The sequence below is a fragment of the Thermothielavioides terrestris genome, chromosome 4 (assembly GCF_000226115.1).
Source record: "Thermothielavioides terrestris NRRL 8126 chromosome 4, complete sequence".
Lineage (NCBI taxonomy): Eukaryota > Fungi > Ascomycota > Sordariomycetes > Sordariales > Chaetomiaceae > Thermothielavioides > Thermothielavioides terrestris.
The window spans coordinates 1,902,199-1,922,301 of record NC_016460.1 but is presented as its reverse complement, the minus strand read 5'-3'; the positions used below and the strand labels follow the sequence as shown (position 1 = coordinate 1,922,301).

Genomic DNA, 20,103 nt, shown 5'->3' with positions numbered 1-20,103 from the left:
GTTCCGCCCGACTTCGAGAAACCCACTCAGTAAGTTACGATGGTCCAATGAGACGTGAGCCGAATGAGCCGCGCAGCTCGGTTGAGGCCCACAGATTCAACATACACATACGAGACCGCGACGCCGTAGGTTCTTGTCTGCACAATCCCTAAAGGCACACACTCAGCTCGGCCACCTTAAGCATGCCGCGGCAGCTGGACCCCACGCAACCTCAACCAACCCGCGGGGAGCAACCCCCTCGCCGTGATGCCCGGATTGCCCCCAATGCCAACCACAAGGCCAGGGCCAGGGTCAAGACAGGGTGCCAAACTTGCAGGTACGCCCGCCGGCCTTGATCATTCTTTTTCGGAGCCACCTCATGCTCACCATGCCCCTCTTAGAAATCGGAAGGTCAAGTGCGACGAAGGCCGGCCCGCATGCTTGCGCTGCGTGAGGACTCATCGGACCTGCGGGGGCTACGGCGTCTGGGGAGGCGGCTCGCCTCTGCATCCTGCTCGCCCCAGCCTCGCGGAACGATTGCAGGTCGCCGGCCCTGTCGCCACGGCAAGCCGAGACGAGTGCACCCTCCTGGAATGGTTCCGGTTCCGTGCCGCAACCAAGCTGAGAGGCCCCTTTGGCTCCCCATTCTGGGACGCGCTTGTGATGCAGGCTGGTGTATCGGAGCCTGCCGTCTTTCACGCCGTGGTGGCCCTCTGCTCTGTCCACAAAGGGGGCTCCCAAGGCACACAGAGCACGAAGTTGACGAGCAGCCTCGATCAGCGAGAGCGGTTTACGTTGCTTCACTACAGCAAGGCCATCAACCACCTTCTCCAGCCCCATTTCACTCCCACGAACCGAGCCTCTGTCCGAGTCACTCTAATCGCCTGCATGCTCTTTATCTGCCTCGAGTTCCTCCAAGGCCGTTACAAGACCGGCAACGACCACCTTCGAAATGGGATCAGGTTGCTGGCCACGCTCCGAGGCGACGGTTCCACCCCGGAGTCGAGCCGAGATGCCGCGGACGACTGGCTCACCGAAGCCTTCCTGCGCATGAACCTGGTGGCGGTGCAGTTCGGCCAGGGGTGCTTGATGCCCCCAAGCTTACCACGCCTCTCGAACGATCGTCACATACGGCTACCGCTGATCACCTTTGCATCAGTCGCGCACGCCAGAGACAGCCTGGACCATCTGCTTTCCGTAATCATCCATCTAACGGAACGTTGCCGTCAGAAAGAAGACCTGGGCAGTCTGGAAGACGCCATCCCGGATCAGCGCGACCTGGCCGACCAACAGCGTATTAAGTCAGACCTGCAGGCATGGCTGAACGCTTACCAGGCGTCCCGAGTTGCTTTCCACGCCCAACTAGACTCACTCTCCAGAGTCGGCCACTCGCTGCTCTACATCTTCCACCTCATGGCAACCATCATGGCGGACACCTGCCTCAAGCCGAGCAATCAGATGGCCTTCGACGCGCACCACCGCGCCTTCGCGTGCATTATCGACCGCTGCGTCGCCTTCCTGGCGCTCGTCCGGGCGTTCCACGCCCAGCAGGACCCCGCTTTCACGTCGTCGCTCTTCACCGCCGACGTCGGCTGGATCCCGCCACTCTACTACACGGCTCTGCACTGCCGCGACCGCCGCCTCCGGCGCCGCGCCGTGCGGCTGTTGCGCACGATCCCGAGCAGGGAGGGCATCTGGGACGCCCTGTTCGCCGCCGCTGTTGCGCGGGAGGTCGTGCGCATCGAGGAAGAAGGGGAGGGAGGCGGTGTGGTCTCTTCCTCGTCGTCGTCGTCGTCGTCGTTGTCGTCGTCGTCGTCGTCGTTGTCGTCGTCGTCGTCGTCGTTGTCGTCGTCGTCGTCGTCGACGGGGGATGATTCACCGGACTCGTGTAGCTGGTCCCAATCCCCGAGCCCAGAGGTGGAAGTGTCTAGGACGCTGCCGGCGACGTCCAGGATATATGACGTCCGGGTCGCGTTGCCGGACGGCCCCACGGGCAGGACGGTGTTGACCTACAGGAAGAGGACCGGCGACGGGACCTGCATGGTGGTCTCCAAGGAATTCGATCTTGCTCCGCAGACTAGTCCTTCGGCGGAGAAGTGGGACATGATGGACGCGGATGAATAACGCTGCTGGCTGTGGAATTGGCAAAAGTATCCATGCGAGGTTCGAATTCGCCGATACACGACTACCCTCGGGCCTAGGCCAGTGACAGGACGCATTGGCTTGGATCTCCTTGGTTTGTCTACATCATCTCTTACTCAGCCCGTAACGGGTACGGCTATCCAACACTTGCCCGCCTTCCACCCACCCCTTAAATCTCGTGCCCCTCCAGCTCCTTCGCCGTCCACTCCCACAGCTCCCTCGCCAGCTCATGATCGAGATACAAACCCGTGGGCTCCGGCCTGCGCCCGACCGGCTCGTAATGCTCGCCGCTCACCACGGCCCCCTCGGGCGCCGTGGCCGCCCACAGCTGGTTCTTGACCCCCTCCTCGACAGGGCCGACCCGCTTCGGCGCCACCTCGCGCTGCAGGTACGCCATCTGCTCGTCGCCCGGCTCGCGCCTGAACAGCTGCGTGTCCACCTCGCCCGGGTCGACCGACACGACGACCAGCCTGCCGGGGCTGCCACTGTTGTTGTCGCCGCCGCCGCTGCCGCCGCCGCCGTTGTGCCGCGCCGCGAACTCGCGCGCGTACAGCATGTTGGCCGTCTTGCTCTGCACGTAGCGGTTCACGGGCGTGACGCCGGCGTCGAGCCGCTTGAGCGTGTCGAACTGGATCTTTTCTGGTCCGGCGTACTTCCATGCCGACGAGGACAGGATGACGACGCGCGCCGCGCCACCGGCGGCGGCGGCGGTGGTTGTCTGCTGCAGCAGCGGCGTGAGCAGCTTGAGCAGCAGCGCGTGGCCCACGTGGTTGGTGCCCATCTGGATCTCGTAGCCGTCTTCGGTCAGGCGGGGCGGGCAGCCCATCACTGGCGCGGCGGTAAGCAGTTGGTCGACACGGGTGGGAGGGGGAAGAGCTTACGTCCTGCATTGAGCATGAGGATGTCCAGCCGCGGCGAGGCGGCGATCACGGTCTTGGCGGCGCGCTTGATCGAGGCGAACGAGCTCAGGTCCAGCTCGAGGAAGGTGGCGGCCGCGCCGGGGACCTGGCGCTTGACGTCGGCCACGGCCTCGTTGCCCTTCTCCGGGCTGCGGGCGGCCATCCAGAGCTGCGCCGGGTTGTGCTTGGCCAGCTCCAGGGCGGACTGCTTGCCCAGCCCGCTGTTGGCGCCGGTGATGAGGATGACCTTGCCCTCCAGGGAGGGGATGTCGGTTGTCGGGTTGAAGGTCACGCCTTGAGTGGCCATCGGGGGCGGACGGTGGTGCAGACGACTGCGGAATAGAATTCTAAAACGAAGTGCCGGGGTCGATGTTGAGCCGGAGACTAGCCAGAGATGGAGACGCTGGCGAGATCCCTCCTCCTTAACGACGGCCGGCAGACTCGGGGGTATTTAAAGGCCATGGTGCTTTCGGTGCCGGGGACTTGGTGCTCCCCGATGATCACGGACTTGGTGATGACGTGAAGTTCACAGTGTTTCCATGGAACAGGGGGGATATCCCGCAGGCGGGTGGTGTGTCAAGGGGGGAGGGGGGTGGTCGAGACGAGTCTGTGTAAGCCAATCACAGCCCGCGGTTTCCGAGAAAGTATGGGGCCTGGCGGGGCGGCTCACTTACACGATCACCTAGGTACCCAGTCTCGACAGTGACCTTCTCCGTGTCCAGGCCCTTGTTTAGGTGGAAACGGGAGTCAGTCCTGTCCGTTCGATTGTGGACGATGCTCACTCGCAGTCAAGTTTGAACCCGGGACCCCGAGACTCCAGGAGAGCCATCCCCGGTCCCCGCCTGATACCCGGCGGTTATGTCTCCTACCAACCAAGCGAGGCATGCGGGCAGCAGTCGACGAAAATGACGATGCCTGCTGCATGACGAGGAGCGGTACTGGGAGAGACCTCCTCGGAGAGGCGTGGGCTGGGGACCCACATCCACGGCAACATTGCCCTCGCAGTTTGTTCCCCTTCATTGGTCCCGCAGTTCAGCTGATGACTCTCTAACTCCCTTCGAGATAGGAGCTCGCGTCTAAGGCGGCGACATCTGGTGCGACGCTACGAGATGGAATGTGCGAGGAAAGGGACGGGGTAGAATGCTCAGGGGGGTTGTTCCACGCTGTCGGGATGACGGGATGACTCGGGAGTCAGTAGCTCAAGAAGACGTTCCACACACACGCCTGAATACCAGGCCTTGACGGTCTCGAAGAAATAGATTTACAAGGGATATACAATACAATGGAACGTCATACCGAGTGCCGCCCGCCGCCGAACACAGTAGCCAGAATCTTTCTCCCACACCCAAATGTGGGTTTTTTTCTTCACGTCAATGCGATCCAGTAACCCTCGCCTCTATCTCCCACCAGCCATTACAGTATGCACAAAGAAACAGGAATCTTGACCGGTCCCTATCCGCTGAAGAAATGGACGTCAGGAATATCTGCAAAGAACAAATACAAACTAGAAGAGAGAGAACCAAACATAAATAAAAAGAAATCTCATGCTGGGAGCTTCGCCGGCCGGGTAGTCGCGGTTTTGTACAACCACTGCGGGAACCGGACACTGGGCTCGTCAAATGCCCTGGTCACCACCTCGGCCACGTAGAAGGTCACGGGCAGGAGGATGATGTGGGGCAGCAGGAAGGCGACCTCGAGGCCGAGCGGGCCCGTCTTGGGCAGCGGGAACAGGTCGACCCACTGGGGCAGGTTCTTGAGGCGGGAGTCCTTGGGCCAGCCGACGGCGGCGTAGATGCGGTCGCCGAGCGTCCACAGCACGGGCCCGTGCACGAGGTAGAGCGAGAAGGACACGCGGCCGAGGTACTGGCAGAAGCGCGACTCGAAGAAGCGCTTGAGCCAGGGGATGCGCGGCGTGCAGGCGACGAGGAAGACGGCGGCCCAGAAGAGGAAGAACCACTTGGCGTCGAGCACGGCCTGCGGCTTGAGGAAGGACAGCAGGTACCACCCGGGGTTCTTCCGCAGCTCCTCGACCTCGGAGTGGTGCGCGGGGCAGCCGCCGAAGTAGGCGGCGATGGTCAGCATGGCGTAGAAGATGGTGTCCTTGTGCGGCCGGAACTGGGTGAAGAAGTCCGGCAGCTCGTTCTTGGCGGCGAGCTGGTCCAGGTCGTTGAGCAGCATGCCGGCGGTGAAGAGGGCGGCAAACCAGCCGTCGACGATGTAGAGGAAGTAGAAAACGAGGCCGGCCTCGCACCAGAGGCGGGCGTTCCTGCCGCACCGCGCCAGAGCGAGGAGGGTCGTGTAGATGACGATGGAGCCCTTGAACTCGACAGGGATCGACCAGAGGTGGAAGTTGTAGGAGAGCCACGGCACGCTGCCCGTGTTAAAGACAAAGCTGAAGTTCTTCAGCTCGCAGTACCAGTTCCACACGGCCGCGAAGTAGCTGTTCTGCTCCAGCTTGCCGGGGACGTCGACCCAGATGCCGAAGGTGTAAACGAGGGTCATGAAAAGAAAGGTGGTGCTGAGGACGGGGATGTAGAGCCGCATCCAGCGCCTGAACAGGGCCGACCCCAGGTTGTCGGCCAGCTTCGACTGCTCGCCCGCGTGGATGAGGCTCACAGGCTTGGCCGACAGGACGTAGCCGGAGATGACGAAAAAGGTGGCGACGGCGAAGTGGCCGCCGTGGAAGAAGATGCGGACGACGGGCAGGGCGGCGAAGTAGTGATAGCCCCCATACCCGTAGCTCGACTCCAGCGCGGTGACCTGGAGAGGCACGTGAGCCCATAATTCGTGGTGGTGCCAGTAGACCAGGAAGGCGGCGAATCCCCTCAGGCCGTCGAGATACGCGGTCGGCCTGAGCTTGTCGGGGTGGCTGCTGCCGCTTCCGCTGGCGCCGCCGGACTTGGTTGGCCACGGCGAGAGCAGACGGAGGAGGGCGGCGAGCTGCATGGCCAGCCATGACGCGGCCGACCAGGAATCGACGGCGGGCGAGCCCAGCAGGGCCGCCCCGTCGCGCTTGGGCTCAATTAGCATCGACCCTTCCAAATCGCCGGGCATCGTCGTAGATCTCGAGAGTCGCAGCGCGCAGCAGAAACGCGCGTGGATGGGCGCAGTGCATCGCCCCGAAATCTCAATCAGGGATTCTGTCCCTCCGGGCCAGATTTGTCGTTCCAGAGCAGCCGAGCTGGAGCCTGCTTGGCAGGGTAAAAAGGGTCGTCGTTGAAGAGGTCCCGCCAAGACTAATTTCGGAGACTGCCGCGTACAAGTAATTACAAATCGCCAAGGGTGAACGGGGCCGCCACGACTTCGAGCAACAGAGCAACATCATCGACAAGACAAAATCGCAAAGACTCGCAACAACAACTCTACGAAACCTCAACCAAATCGAAAAAAAAAAAGAAAACAAGGATAACCTATACCCTAACTATAGCCCGTATCCTAACTTAACCTAAACCCTAACCAGCGGGGGGCTGGGGTGAACTAACCCTTGGCGATAGAGCAAACGCCTTGGCGATAGTGCAAACGCCTTGGCGATCGGGGCTACGTAATAACGTTGTAAAAACATTGCCGACAATTGGCCGAAATTAGTCTTGGCGGGACCTCTTTAACGTCCACCGTAAAAAGGGGCTTTTGCCGCCCCCCGCAGGGTGAGTTTGTCGTGTGGGTCCGTCGGCAGCTGCGCCTCGTCGCCCCACAGAACCAGATCTGGACCGCCCTGGCTCTGCTTACCTAATGACGGATAAAGAAGGGACTACCTCAAGGACTGAAGAGTTATCACAAATGAAGGAGCTCCACGGCAAACCTGCGAAGTGTCCAGCAAGATAGGAACAACAGAGCAACTGATTTGCGGAAATGTGGTGTAGACCGCCCTCGACGAGCGTAAAATTTGCGCAGCCCCCACGAAGCTCGCTGTGGCGGAGGCGACGATGGAAGCCTTGCAGTAAGAAGGATTGAAGTGTTCCCGAGTCAGGCACCAGACCAAGCATCCGCACGCTCACATTTATTTGCGGGAGGAGCTGGCTACGGTACCTAAGCGGGGCCGCTGGGAAAGACATTCAGCGCCAATCGGAAGCAAGCAATCAAACTCGGACGGACGAGATTTTGGCGTTGTGCGTCCACCAAATGCACGCCCCGAACCTGACGCAGCAACTGCAGCGGGCTGAGATTCAAGCGGATTGCACAGTCGACCACAGGAGCCCAGGTGCCAAGTACCAGGTAGTTTTCGGGCTGGTGGCCTTCAAAGTTTGGCTGTCACATAGTGCGTTTCCCCAACCAGCGGCCGGCGCGGCCCCACGTGGCGTGGCCCACTTGCCCTCCCTGGTCTGAGGCCATGGGGTTTCGGCGCCGCTGAGCGCACCGAAATACGGAATATTTAGCGATGCCAGCAGCTCCGGGTGCCGTCGGCACCCCGGTCCCCGCCCGGTTCCGGAGGAGGTGGCGTAGCGCGAGGCGGGTTACCGCTCCGTAGTCTCCCCACATGTCGTGTTCCGACTAGGGTGGCTGCTGTGTGTCCGGAGCTGCTGTCGCTGGCACCGGTCCGGCCGCGGCGAGGAGACGTCGGCATCCGTAATTATCTGAACCTGAACCAGGATAGGGAAGGCTCTGAGCGTGGATACGGACGACAGTAATGGAAGCCTGGCTTTCACTCCTATTATCTTGTCGTAAATCGTCTTAGACCTTGCCCGTCTACCAAGCCCAGTCTCCTCACCGTCTTACCTCTCAGTCCGTTCAGTGGGGCAGACGCACCAAACTCGCCGTATCCGTGTTCAGCTTGTGTCGATGGGTTCTGTTCAGTCGGTTATCTCTAGTTTAATACAATCGAGCTTTCAATCAACGGCACAAAGCATTGGTGTTTCCAATGTCCTTTCCGTGATAGACCAGGGCTAGATAATTGCTGAGTTCTCAACTCGTCGCATCAACGTGCGCAGACCCGTCGCATTCCTTCCTTGCAACCCCTTTGCTGCATTCCATCTCGATCACACCCTTAACAGTCAGGGCCGTCCACCGCAGGCGAGGCCGAGTAGTCAGCCGCGAGGTCCTCCCAGCGGTATCCCAACGCCGCGCTGCCGCGAGTGAGCGTCATGCTGCAGTATCCGTAGCCCGCCTCTGCGGCGACGGCTGCGGCGAGGAGGGGCCGTGAAGAGGTTGGCCTGATGATGCAGCCGAGCAGCAAGGCCCCGAGCGGCAGGCGCTGGTGGTAGACGGTGAGGGTGTGTTTCTATTTCAAATTGAGCGAGAGACGACCAATGCCTGCTTGGGATCTGGCAAAGTTGAAACACTTCCAAGTTGTCGATGCATCATCGTAGCATGCCGCTCGCGCGCGCTACGTTGACGTTGCTAATAGGCTGGAACCGCATGGAAAGCCCGCGAAAAGACTTGAGCGACTTCTGTTGGGAATTGGCATGAAAACTGGCATTGGATGGACAGCGGCTGCCTGCAATTCGCAGCATTTCGTCGCACAGATACCTGGCAGTCATTGCAAGGTCCGAAGCCAGAAACAGCCCTTTTGGAGCAGCGGCTGGCACAGAACGTGCGTTGCAGTGTAACTTACGTGTAACTCAGGTGGGTACGCGTACGTGTGTACCTGTATTCTGTCCCCGATTTCCATCCTCGACTAAGTCACGTGCACGAGGCAGATTTCGGGCGCGCCAGCATTCGCGTTTGCGCGCTGCACCTTCCTTGGAGCTGAAAAGAACGAGGCAGCTTTTGCTCTTCTCTGCCTGCTTTCCTCGCTCTCCTCATCAAGCAGCAAACCTCCGCTAAGCATATACCGGTGTCCAGAAGCTAGCTCGACCCTTGTCAACAGAGAGGACCAATATTTTCGCTTCCTGGCTTCCAGAATCCTCGCGGCTTCTGCCGTTCTCGGACCCTCCACCTGCCATCGCAAGGCTCGCAGCCCGGCTTGCAGGTTTCGCAGCCAGACTTGCAGGCTTCTTTGAGCTCCCACCCTCCGCTCCGTTGCTAATCATCAGCAACCACCATTCTTGTCGCCGTTGTTTTTTTTAATAAACATCTAAACCACCACCGGGCATCATGAGCGCATACGACGCGATAGAGACCGTGGATCCCGCCCAGCACCATGTTGCCGCCTTGCAGGTCTGGTATAACCTGAACCGCGAGCGGGCTCGCATTGAGCAGGAGCTCGCCGTCAGCTACGAGGCCCTGATTAACCGTTACCGCGAGAAATGTGCCGAGTGCGACCGTGAGAAGCGTAACGCCATGCTCTGGGAGAAGGAGCAGCGCATGGCTGAGAGGGAGCTCAATGGTCTTAAAGCCGCTGCAGTAAGTCTCTCCCTCTCGTCTCATCTCATGTTGATGGCCCCACCAGCCCTTTTTGGCCCAGCGTCCCTGCAGGGACCCCATCGAAGATCTTTCGTTCAACGAAGACCGGACCCTGTCTTAAGTCTCAATTGGTAACCGTTGTCCAGGAATCGTCGCCCTTCGCCTTTGTCGTTATCGATGGCGATGGCGCTATCTTCCGGGAGGACCTTATTGCCCGTGGCGAGGAGGGCGGCAGCCAGGCTGCGCATGAGCTACATCAACAACTTAAGGCATACTTCCACGAGAACCCTCATTTCTCCAGCATTGACACCATTTTTGTCCACGTGGTACTTAGCGTCGACGGCCTGTCGAGGGCTCTTCACGCCTCGGGCACTCTGCCCATCACTGACCACGCCATCTTGACCAAATTTGGCCGCGGCTTTTGCCGCGCACAGCCCCTTTTCTCCTTCACTGACGTCGGCTATGGCAAGGAGCAGGCCGATCATAAAGTCCGCAAACTCTTTGAGGTCATGGAGAAGAATATCCAGTGTCGGTGCCTCATCCTGGCCGGCTGCCACGACAATGGCTACGCCACCTTTCTCGAGTCCTTCCGCAGCAACCAAAAGATCTGCCTCCTCGAGACCACTCCACCGGCTGCCGATTTCAGAAAGCTAAGCTTCAAGCGTGTTTTCTTCCCCTCCGTCTTTCGCTCCGAGCCCCTGCCGGCCAGGTCCATAGCCCCTCCTCAATACGCGCCAGCTCCCACGGCAGCTCCTCGCTATCCGGGTTCCGCGGGCTCTCCTCCCCCTGGCTTCAATGGCGAGCTGGGCATTGCCAGCCTGCCCAGCCCTGCCCCAACGGCATCGCCTAAACAGGCACCCCCGGCTTCGCTCGTGGCCAGCAAGCCCGACGGTCAGCCGAGCAGCTATGCGGCGGTGGGGCGGAGCAGCGCTCCCATTACCATCAACATCGCCAGCCAAAAGAAGCCAGCCGCCTCTCGCCCCTACTACCAGCTCAACAAGGATGATGAACGGGTGGATGTTCCACTGCCTAAGCCGGACCCTAATGCCGTCAAGTCGCTCGAGGACCGTATGCACGCCAACGGGAAGAACTTTTGCAACAGATACTACTTGATGAACAGCTGCAAGAGCGCCAACTGCAGTTTCTACCACGGCGACCGCTTGAGCCCCGCCGAGTTGCTTGTGCTTCGCCACAAGACGCGGAATCTTCCTTGCGGCGCCGGCCGCTCGTGCCGCGAGATCTCGTGCAACCTCGGCCATCATTGCGCGAACCCAGGTTCCTGCTATTTCGGAAACAACTGCCGCTTTGCCGACATGCATGGCATGGATATTGTAAGTCTATCGTGAGTCGCCTGGAACACTGGCACCCACGTTTGCTGACGGCATCACAGAAACCGACGATTAAGATCTACGAAGATGGCACCCGCGAGATCCTTTAGGGACATGATTTGGCGGGGTTGCTTGATGCCGCGGTACGAGGCTAGGAACAAGTCTTGCTTAGCATATTCCCTGCTTGTTTCACACAGCAGCCCAAGCTCATGCCAGGTCCCCGGCGTTACGGTTAGTCTTAGCTATCTCGGGCTGCTTGTAGCTCAAGGCGGGGTTGAGGAGAAGAGGGCCGGGAGGAGCCGTCTTTAAATTTTATTTCTTTTCCATGATCGGTTAACCTTGGCCGTTGGCTGTTGTCTAATCACGGGGTTGCTCCTTACACGAACGCACTCAGACTGAATCACGTTGCTATTCCAGGCTAGGATCGAATGATGGTTGCAGAATAATCGCAGTCCAAGTTCTGTTTATGCCCCGGGCCGAGACTGGAAAATTAACCGAAACCAGCTGATTCACAACGAGGCTAATTTGTCGACCTCGAGACCATCGCTACTGTGACCCGATACGGCCTTCGGTGCATAGAACAAGTGCATGCGTCTATTTACCATAACAGCACTGACAGGTAACCCAGCAGACAGAGCCGAAGTGTTTTGGTCCGCAGTAACCAAGAGCCCAGCACACCAACAAGTTATTATGGATCATCTCATCATCATCATCATCACCAGCACCCCCTTAAAGCCTGCCCGCCCCCTACACTAACTACCTAACTAGCCAACCAACCCCTGACCACCGCCACCCCTCTCACAGCGGTGCGAAATCAAACCTCCTCCCCAGAAACAGCCTCATAACCACCCGCCCTGCGCGTACCACCGCCACCACCACCACTGCCACTACCACCAGCCAAAATCTCCATCACGGTCGGACTCTCGTACATGTCGGTGTAATTCACCGGCACGCCACCGAGCACGGCGGCGCCATTCTCGCGACGCCCAAACACGGGCGCGGGATCGCACCAGAAATCCTTGCAGTTGGCGACGCAGCCGCGGCTGTAGGGGTTGCGCACGCGGCGCTTGCCGGCGGCGCCGGTGGCGGCGCCGCGGCCGCGCGCCGTCTCGATGAAGGTGTCGACGCCGAGCAGCCTGCCCCAGGTCTTGAGGAAGCCGCCGCGCCGGCCGTGGCCGTGGCCGTGGTGGTGGTGGCCGTGCGAGCCGAGGTCGGAGTCGGTAGGCGGGGCCGGCGCGGTGGTGGGGGTGATGCCGGAGGAGGAGGAGGAGGCGGCGGAAGGGTCGAGCGGGGCGCCGGTGGAGGTGAAGGCGCTGGCGAGGGCGGCGGTGGAGCGCGGGCCGACGCCGAACATGTTCTCGTACGTGGTCATGGCGCGGGCGACCTGGATGCACTGCACGAAGAGCAGCATCGAGACCCAGGTCAGCTGCAGGGAGGCCCAGATGGCGAGGAGCAGGCTGTAGGCGTCGGCGTTGACGACGCGGCAGAGGGCCGGGGAGAGGATGTTGCACTGGTCGGAGGCCGCGGTGCTCACGGAGGTGAGATCTGGTGCGGGTTAGTCAGAGTTGCAAAGAGAAGAGTGGGAGAGGTTTGGGGCGGGAGGACGAACAGCGGTAGATGAGGTAGTCGTAGCTGAGGACGCCGAACGTGAGGCTGATCAGGTAGATGAAGAAGTGCCGGTGGTTGTTGACGCCGATGCAGTTGTAGACCCACGGGCAGTGGCTGGGCTCAGCGTTAGCTTGTATCCCGATAGGTGAAGAGCTGATCCGGGACTCTTACTGGTCATGCTTGGCCACGCAGCGCTGACACCTGCGACAATGTTTACTTCGGAGGGGGGTCCGGATCATGCAGGTAACGCAGAAATTAGCATCGTCGTACTTCCACTGGCTGATCAGCTCGTCAATCACGGCCTTCTGTTCGGCGATGCCGTTGAGCTTGGGCACGAAACCAGGGTCGTCAACCATGCACCGGGTGTAGAAGAACGCCGTCAGGCCTGCGGAGACCGCAAACAGCAAGTTCCCCAGCCACGTGCCGCCTGTGCCCATGGTCAGTCAGGCTAGTCCCCATGCAGGAGTCGACACGGGAACGACTCACCAGCCCCGAAGGCAGTATTTGGAAAGATCGTGAAGAGCCAATTTAACCCCACCAGAAAGAGGGAACATGCGAAGATGCCCGCCATCCACGGCTGCGCAAGACCTTTTAGTTAGGCATAGTGTGGAGTGTGAAACAAGAAGCAGCAAAACCCACCGTCCTCTCGAACTGCCTCATGTCCGGCGGCGCATACTCCAGAACCTGCCTTCCAACCCACTGTACTGTGTAGGCGGCCAGCAGCGCGAATGGGAGACCCGCATAGATGGGCAAGCCGGCAAGGATGAACAGCGTGGCGCCGACCAGGACCAAAGGCCATAAAAAGAAGAACTTGGTCGTGAACCCCCTCCTGTCCTTCAGGAAGTAGCTCGCGCCGGGCCAGCTCGGGATGATGGCATGTCCGTCCTCGTCGTAGCCACACTCGTTGAGCGCCCTGTGCCAGGCCGCGGACGTGTTGAGCTCTCGAGCGGTGATGGCCGGCGTCTTCCCCGTCGACGTCTTTGCGAACCGGTCGGATCCGTACTCGATCAGCTTCTGGATGCAACCGGGGCTGCCCTTCACCAGCGCCCAGTGCAGGGCGGTGAACCCTTGCTCGTCCTTGGCGTGCACGCTTGCGCCCCAGCGCAGAAACACATCGACGCACGCGGGAAAGCCCTTGTAAGCCGCCCACATCAGAGCGGTGTGCCCGAAGCTGTCCACGACGTCGACGGGGATGCCTTGGTGCAGGAGCAGGATGATCAGGAGGAGGTTGCCGTTGAAGGTGCTGATGTGGAGCGTGTTGTAGCCCTGGGCGTCGGTGATGAGGGGGTCGGCGCCGTGCTGGAGGAGCAGGTGCACCGTGTAGTAGTGGCAGCGCTGGGCGGCCCATTGAAGCGGCGTGGCAACACTCTCGCCTCCTTTCTTGTTGATCGGGGCGCCGCGCTCGATCAGGAACTTGCACATGGCGTACTGGTTGTTGATCGCCGCCCACTGGAGAACACTGTCAGCAAGAAAGGAATAGTCTGGATTCCGGGCCCGCACACCAGCGTCACGTACATGCAGCGGCGTGATGCCCTCGTCGTCGCTGTAGGTTGCGTCGTATTCACCCGACTCGAACAGCTTCTCCATGGCGGCAATGTCCCCTATCCGCGCTAACTGCATGATGTCGTTCTGGGGCGGGTCGCCCGGTAATTGGCCGAGCTCGACCTCATTGTTCAGCTTCGGCGTCGCGGTTTCCGACTTGGACGGCGGCTGTGATGGGGCACCGTTGGCGGGCGCCGGCCCGGAGGCGTCGCGGTGTTGCGCCATTGTTGGACGTGTGAAACTGGCGGGCGCTGCGCGAGGGACACAGTGAGATGGCCGATCGGGAGCGGCGGGAGTCGGAAGCAAGCACGTATCAGCGTATCAGCGCGCTAAGAGCACAACGAAAGCATGGCGAAGCGAAGCGCGACCGAGGCACAGTTGGATTCAGGAATGCGGCCCGCTGTGAGATTTGGAACGGAATCGCACACGGCTTCGCGACGACGCTACTCAGCTCCGCATCCCGACTTCGTGGATTTTTTTCAGGGGATGCCAGGACGATCGTGTAGTTCCAGGGTCGTCTTACCAACCACGGAACGAGAATGTGCACACAGCGAGGCTGAGCCAGCGATCCTTGCGTGGCGGGCCTCTGATTCGTCTGAGCAGCCAGCCAGTGCAGGCGGTGCGAGGCGGAGGCCCCACGCCGGGAGCGCCTTGTGGGCCGTTTCCACTTGCAGAGTTGCAGCAGACTTGGCTCGAGGTCGGCCACAACCAGGTGGGCCGCTGCCACGCCTTGGCGTCCCAAAAATGCCAAGTTTCCCCAACAAGCATCAGCAGCAATCCACTGCGAACAAACCCATGATCTGATCGGAGAGTTTGATCCGAGAGCGATCGGACGACAAATGAGCCGATAGCCCTTGCCTGGAACCGTTGGACCCGGCCGATGCCAGCAAGGAGCGGCACTACAAGAATGCCATCTTGATCCGCAATCCAGACAGGAACAATCACTCCGTTTCCCCTGCATCCACGCAACCGACCGATTTCGAGCCCAAGATGACGGCGCTGGACACCCTCAAAGCAGCCCTCGAGGCCTCGCTGACGCCGTCGCCAGCCGTCATCTCGATCGGCCTGGCCGTCGTCCTCCTTGTTCCCATCCTTCTCCACTTCTTCTTAACCGCGACGACGCCGTACACCACTCTGCCCTCGGTGCTCCTCGTCGGGCCCTCCGGCGCCGGCAAAACCGCCTTGCTCACCCTCTTCGAGCGTGGACCCCTCTACCACCAACAAGCCCCCTCCTCGTCCGCCGCTGCCGCCCAAAAACCCCGCGTCAGCGCTCCTGTCGCCCAAACCCACACTTCACAAGTCCCCGCCTCCGTCGAGCTCGCGGTCTCCACCCCTGCCAACTCCGACGGCACCAGCGGCGGCGGCCCAACCAGCTACCGCACCGACCTCGACGCGGCGGGCGCGACGGCCAAGAAATTCCTCCTCGTCGACACGCCCGGCCACCCCAAACTGCGCCGGCACGCGCTGGCGCAGCTCTCCTCGCCAAGCGCCACCATCACCCCGTCCCTCCTCTCCCCTTCCACCACCAGCCTTTCCTCCTCCTCCTCGAACAGCACGACAGAAGCGTCCAAATCCAAACTCAAAGCCCTCGTCTTCCTCGTCGACGCCGCGGCGCTCGCAGACCCGGACAGCGGCGCGCTGGCCGCGGCAGCCGAGTACCTGTACGAGGTGCTGCTGGCGCTGCAGCGGCGGTTCTCGGCGCGGCGCGGCTCGCGCGCGCCGCCGGCGGTGCCGGTGCTGGTGGCGGCCAACAAGCTGGACCTGTTCACGGCGCTGCCGGCGGCGCTGGTGAAGAGCCAGCTGGAGGCGGAGCTGGGGCGGATCCGCCGGGCGCGGAGCAAGGGACTGCTGGACTCCGGGGTCGGGGTGGAGGATGAGCTCGCTGGCGGCGGCGGCGGGATGGGCGAGGAAGGGGATAATTGGTTGGGAGCGTACGGGTCGGAGAAGTTTAGTTTTAAGGAAATGATGGAGTTTGATATCGAGGTGGAGGTCATTGGGGGCAATGTGGTGGGGGACGGGCCCGGGGCGGATAAGTGGTGGCGGTGGATCGGGGAGAGGATTTGATGGGGCGGTTGGTGTGTGCCCGTGAATAGGAGGAGGGCGCGCCAGTGGTAAGATGGAAAGTCTGGGTAGATGAGGCACGACTGTCTACTGGGTATATTCATGGAGGTTGGCCCCCAACGGCACGCCGCGCCGAGCCCGATCTATCCCGTTATACTGTATCTAACCGCCACTGTCCAACCCGACCGGAGATGTTGAGTCCGGACTCCAGAGGCACAATGGCCCGTCAAAGATGCTCAAAAAACAGAGGAAACCCAAACCGAAGAAAAAGCCCCGTATTCACGAGGGCTTCTGCCTCACCATCCACGTCAGCAAATCCACCTTGGTGACCACCGCAACAGGCTTCCTCCCCTCGGAGCCCCTCTCCGTCACGACGGCCGCGCTGTTCCACTCGAGGAAGCGGCTGAGCGCGGACAGCGGCGTGTCCATGGTGATCTCGACGAACTTGCGCTTCTGGCCCTTGCCCTTGAGGTCGGATCCGAACCGGCGCGGGTCCGTCACGACCTCGTCGATGCGGCTGAAGTCGAACATGACCTCGCTGACGGGGCTGGTCGGCGACGCCCGGCCGCGCGAGATGTAGCTCAGCAGGTTGCCCAGCGTGACCAGGCCGGCGAGCTTGCCGCCGCCGCCGCCGCCGCCAGCCGTCGTCGCGGTCAGCACGGGCAGCTGGTCGAAGCCCTTGTCGCGCATCGTCTCGATGGCCTCGGCGCACGGGCTGGTCGTGAGGACCGACGAGACGGGCTTGAGGCGCAGCGAGCGCACCGTCGCGCCGCCGTAGGCGTCCGCCGGGTTCTGGCTCAGTGTCTTGGGCGCGGCGAGCGTGTCCTTTCCGTCGATGTTCTCGGGGTCGTTGGGCAGGAGGCCGTTGGCGGCCAGCCAGTCGTCGTCGGCGAACTTGGAGAGGTAGGAGCGGATGCTGTCCGGGAGCACGACGACCACGACGTCGCCCTTGCCGAACCCAAAGTCCTTCACCGCCCGCAGCATGGCCGCCATCGCGCTGCCGGAGCTGCCGCCGACCAGCAGGCCCTCCTCGGCGATCAGCCGCCTGGCCAGCTGGAACGACTCGCGGTCGTCGGTCTTGTACCACTTGTCCACCAGGCCCCGGTTCAGGACGTCCGGGATGAAGTCGTAGCCGATGCCCTCCACCTTGTACGGGATGTTGGCCTTCTCCTCATTTAGGCTTTCCGGCAGGGCCAGGATGCTGCCGTGGGGGTCGGCCGCGATGATCTTGATGTTCTTGTCGTGTTTCCTCAGGCCCTTCGCGATGCCGGTGATGGTGCCTCCGGTTCCAGCGCCCGCAACCACGGCCGTGATCTTGCCGCCGGTTTGCGCCCAAATCTCCTCCGCTGTGCCGAACTCGTGCGCGAGCGGGTTGTCCTGGTTTGTGTACTGGTCGAGGATGTGCGAGTTCGGAATCTCCTTCAGCAGGCGCTTTGCCACGCCGATGTGGCTTTCGGGACTGTCCCAGGCGGCCTGGGTAGGCGTCCGGATGATGGTGGCGCCGAGCGCGCGCAGGACCGACACCTTCTCGGCCGACATCTTCTCGGGTAGGGTGATGATGGTCTTGTAGCCCTTGATTGCGCCGACAAGCGCGAGGCCAATGCCGCTTGGCTCGGTCAGCAAACCGACTACGACAAACACCAGGAAGGGAAAGGAACCCACGTATTGCCGCTGGTGGGCTCAATCAGCGTGTCGCCCGGCTTGATCCGGCCGCTCTTCTCGGCCTCCTCGATCATGCGCAGCGCTATCCTGTCCTTGACGCTCCCGCCGGCGTTGAACAGTTCGACCTTGGCGTAGACTTCTGCTTCGACGCCAAACGACTGGGGGATCTTGTTCAGACGGACGAGCGGCGTGTTGCCGATCAGCTCGGTCGCAGACATCTTGACGCTGAGCTTCGGCGCTTCGAGGATCGGCACCGGCGGCCGCGGCTCCTTGTGAGCCGCTTGATCGTTCGCAGCAGCCATCATAGGAGGGGTGGCAGGCTCGAGAGGTGGGCTTTTGGGAGCGCTGGGCGGGGGAGGGGGTCTGTCAAAGCCGAGGCGAGGTGTGCAGTCTAGCTGAGAATGTCTGAGCCAGTGCTCAAGCCTCGATAAATGTGGTAGGTGCGAAGGATTCAGCCAACGTCTGAAGCAGCGCAACACAATCCACAGACAGACGATGGCGGAATAATGGAGTAGAGTGAGGAATTGGTGGGGTGACAACCACCTCAGCCCAAATCCGAGTTGGCCCGCGGCCCCACCAACTTGATGCCGATGGTATGCGCCGCCCTATCACTGGTGCTGTATGGATTTGACGATGCTTTCGTTCACGACTCTCCAAATTCTGCCCCACAGGACCGTTACGGCCGTCTCGGGATTGCAGGTGTGTAATTGGCAGTTTCCGCTTCTGGAACTGGATAACTACTGCTTTCCTGCCACCGTGGGTATGCGTTCCCCAGCACGCCTGCGGCATACCTCTGGCGGCCAACGACGAGCCAAGCACGGATTAACCTCAGACACAATTGCCGTCGACGTCGGCATCGCGTAACCGAAAATAGAAACGACTGTGATGTGGGTGTGCGGGCCGGACGATGCACTCTTTTGGGTGTGAGTTATGCAAACAGCAAATCAATTAACGAATTGAATGACTGCTTGTTGAATCTTCGCATAAGATTCTCGAGCGCGAGAACAACCAGAAAAACCTCCGTACGCCATTTACCCCTAAGTCCTTCCTTGAAGAACCCACATTGACCGCGCTAAACCAACCAAGGTGTCCCAGTTCCCAGCGACCCAAATCCATCAAATCGATGACACGCAAAACGTTCATTCCCAGCACCTCGCTGTCCTCAGAAAGCAAGAACGCCCAGAAATCCCGCAGCCAGAGCAGCAGCCATGACCTTGACCACGCTCAGGCTGCTCCCGGCTGCGGCGTTGGGCGTGCAGGCACCTGTCGCGCTCGCCGTCTTCTCCGCGCCGGCCGTGATGGGCACGTTGTAGAAGTGGACGTGGGAGCCGGTCAGGACCGTCGAGCTCGAGCTGCCGGTCGCGCTGCCGTCGATTTCGATGGTAGCAGCGGCCACGCAGTCGGCCTCGGTGGTGCCCTTGAGGCGGCAGGACTCGGAGATGGTCAGCTTCGCGTCGTGGCCCAGCGTCCCCGTCTCGGTCACGTAGCTGGCGATGAACTGGGAAGGGCCCTCCGTGACGGTCACGGTCTGTGTGGTTTCGTTAAAATTAGATTAGTTCGGCGGGGGGGGGGGGGGGGGGGCCGTTGTTCTCTGCCAACATGTTGGGGGCTACGAACCGGAGCAGCGGGGCCACAGATCTCACGCCCCAGAGCGTTCCCGGCGCTCGTACATTGGATGGCGTAGACAGTCCGATCCGAGCAGGCGTTCACGATCGAAGCTACGTAGGAGCCCTGACCGTTGAGGTCGTCGTCAAGGAAGATCCGGGCAGTGCTGCCTGAACTGGTAATGTTGCCGGACGCGACAGCGACGGCGGCAGCGAGGCTGGCCAGGCTGGCGGCGACGGCGGCGGAGAGGATAACAGAGCGCATAATTGCCAATAAATCACCGGTCAAGGTATGGGACGACGGTTTCTGGGTCGTGAAGATGGGAATGAGGCAACTTGATAGGCAAGCAACTCTTGAAGATTAAGAGCCGAGACTGACTCCTTTTATGCTTTTACCAACACAGTACCGTGTAAGGCGCACCCACCTCACGTTGCCTTTCCCAACGTCCCGTCCCATCCGTTCTCGCTCTTTTCCGTGCTAATGGAACCTCGGACTTTGCGGGGGGCTTGGCGTTTGCATCGCCGAGCTCCCAACCGTGGGAGAGGGTCTAATTTCGGGGTATGTTCAATGCATCCACTTCGTTCGCCTGCCCAGACTCCGGCCGCTTTCTCATGGTGCGGCTCGATTGGAGCAAAAGCCGCCGAGAAGAAGTGGATTCAGGCAGCCCACGCCAGAGATCGCTTAGGCAACACTGCCGCAACCCAAGTGCGGCGCGGCGCCGCGCCGCGTTGTCAATCAGCGGCCATGGTGGTCAGCGCTTGCTTATCTCAGCCTCACTGCTCCTGCGGCGTGTCGACGGACAGGCTATATAGAACAGGACTTTGCCTTAAGGGTCAGCACCTCCGAGATACGCCAAGGCGGGATCAAACCTGTCGGTTCCGGAAGCGGAGAGAAGAATGTGAAGCTGCCGGCTACACATTGCAGTACTAGCACGACAGGATTAGCATGCCGAGCAAAGTTGTATTCGCCCATAGATGACCGACAGGTTCTGCCACACA

At 61.0% G+C, this 20,103-nt stretch overlaps 9 protein-coding genes across 9 annotated transcripts; 3 read left to right on the top strand and 6 right to left on the bottom strand.

Moving 5' to 3' along the window:
• Positions 1 to 328: 328 nt before the first annotated feature.
• On the top strand, positions 329 to 2,227 carry THITE_2119077 (uncharacterized protein; the record flags this gene model as incomplete). The annotated part of the gene is made up of 1 exon (XM_003655361.1): positions 329 to 2,227. A coding segment is annotated over exon 1 (1,232 nt), but the record flags the coding sequence as incomplete, so codon positions are not given.
• Positions 2,197 to 3,547, bottom strand: THITE_2119076 (uncharacterized protein). The gene is made up of 2 exons (XM_003655360.1): positions 3,003 to 3,547; positions 2,197 to 2,949 (listed from the first exon to the last, which is right to left on the bottom strand). The coding sequence occupies exons 1-2, from the start codon at positions 3,325 to 3,327 to the stop codon at positions 2,291 to 2,293; spliced, it is 984 nt and encodes a 327-aa protein (XP_003655408.1). The 5' UTR covers positions 3,328 to 3,547; the 3' UTR covers positions 2,197 to 2,290.
• A 530-nt stretch (positions 3,548 to 4,077) lies between these two features.
• THITE_2119074 (uncharacterized protein) lies at positions 4,078 to 6,180 on the bottom strand. Its single transcript, XM_003655359.1, has one exon. It carries the CDS (start codon positions 6,072 to 6,074, stop codon positions 4,563 to 4,565), a length of 1,512 nt encoding a protein of 503 aa, XP_003655407.1. The 5' UTR covers positions 6,075 to 6,180; the 3' UTR covers positions 4,078 to 4,562.
• Positions 6,181 to 8,001: 1,821 nt separating this feature from the next.
• Positions 8,002 to 8,625, bottom strand: THITE_2090579 (uncharacterized protein; the record flags this gene model as incomplete). Its single annotated transcript, XM_003655358.1, has 2 exons — positions 8,002 to 8,235; positions 8,569 to 8,625. 2 exons carry the CDS (start codon positions 8,623 to 8,625, stop codon positions 8,002 to 8,004), a joined length of 291 nt encoding a protein of 96 aa, XP_003655406.1.
• Positions 8,626 to 8,917: 292 nt separating this feature from the next.
• Positions 8,918 to 10,976, top strand: THITE_2119073 (uncharacterized protein). Its single transcript, XM_003655357.1, has 3 exons — positions 8,918 to 9,299; positions 9,446 to 10,630; positions 10,690 to 10,976. The coding sequence occupies exons 1-3, from the start codon at positions 9,051 to 9,053 to the stop codon at positions 10,735 to 10,737; spliced, it is 1,482 nt and encodes a 493-aa protein (XP_003655405.1). The 5' UTR covers positions 8,918 to 9,050; the 3' UTR covers positions 10,738 to 10,976.
• A 436-nt stretch (positions 10,977 to 11,412) lies between these two features.
• THITE_2119070 (uncharacterized protein) lies at positions 11,413 to 14,129 on the bottom strand. Its single transcript, XM_003655356.1, has 6 exons — positions 13,751 to 14,129; positions 12,875 to 13,684; positions 12,722 to 12,812; positions 12,407 to 12,662; positions 12,237 to 12,349; positions 11,413 to 12,172 (listed from the first exon to the last, which is right to left on the bottom strand). The coding sequence occupies exons 1-6, from the start codon at positions 14,000 to 14,002 to the stop codon at positions 11,442 to 11,444; spliced, it is 2,253 nt and encodes a 750-aa protein (XP_003655404.1). The 5' UTR covers positions 14,003 to 14,129; the 3' UTR covers positions 11,413 to 11,441.
• A 387-nt stretch (positions 14,130 to 14,516) lies between these two features.
• Positions 14,517 to 15,979, top strand: THITE_2119067 (uncharacterized protein). Its single transcript, XM_003655355.1, has one exon. The coding sequence runs from the start codon at positions 14,768 to 14,770 to the stop codon at positions 15,839 to 15,841; it is 1,074 nt and encodes a 357-aa protein (XP_003655403.1). The 5' UTR covers positions 14,517 to 14,767; the 3' UTR covers positions 15,842 to 15,979.
• Positions 15,980 to 17,924, bottom strand: THITE_2119065 (uncharacterized protein). The gene is made up of 2 exons (XM_003655354.1): positions 17,501 to 17,924; positions 15,980 to 17,444 (listed from the first exon to the last, which is right to left on the bottom strand). The coding sequence occupies exons 1-2, from the start codon at positions 17,800 to 17,802 to the stop codon at positions 16,118 to 16,120; spliced, it is 1,629 nt and encodes a 542-aa protein (XP_003655402.1). The 5' UTR covers positions 17,803 to 17,924; the 3' UTR covers positions 15,980 to 16,117.
• A 461-nt stretch (positions 17,925 to 18,385) lies between these two features.
• Positions 18,386 to 19,406, bottom strand: THITE_2119063 (uncharacterized protein). The gene is made up of 2 exons (XM_003655353.1): positions 19,118 to 19,406; positions 18,386 to 19,028 (listed from the first exon to the last, which is right to left on the bottom strand). The coding sequence occupies exons 1-2, from the start codon at positions 19,367 to 19,369 to the stop codon at positions 18,663 to 18,665; spliced, it is 618 nt and encodes a 205-aa protein (XP_003655401.1). The 5' UTR covers positions 19,370 to 19,406; the 3' UTR covers positions 18,386 to 18,662.
• Between the last annotated feature and the right edge of the window lie 697 nt (positions 19,407 to 20,103).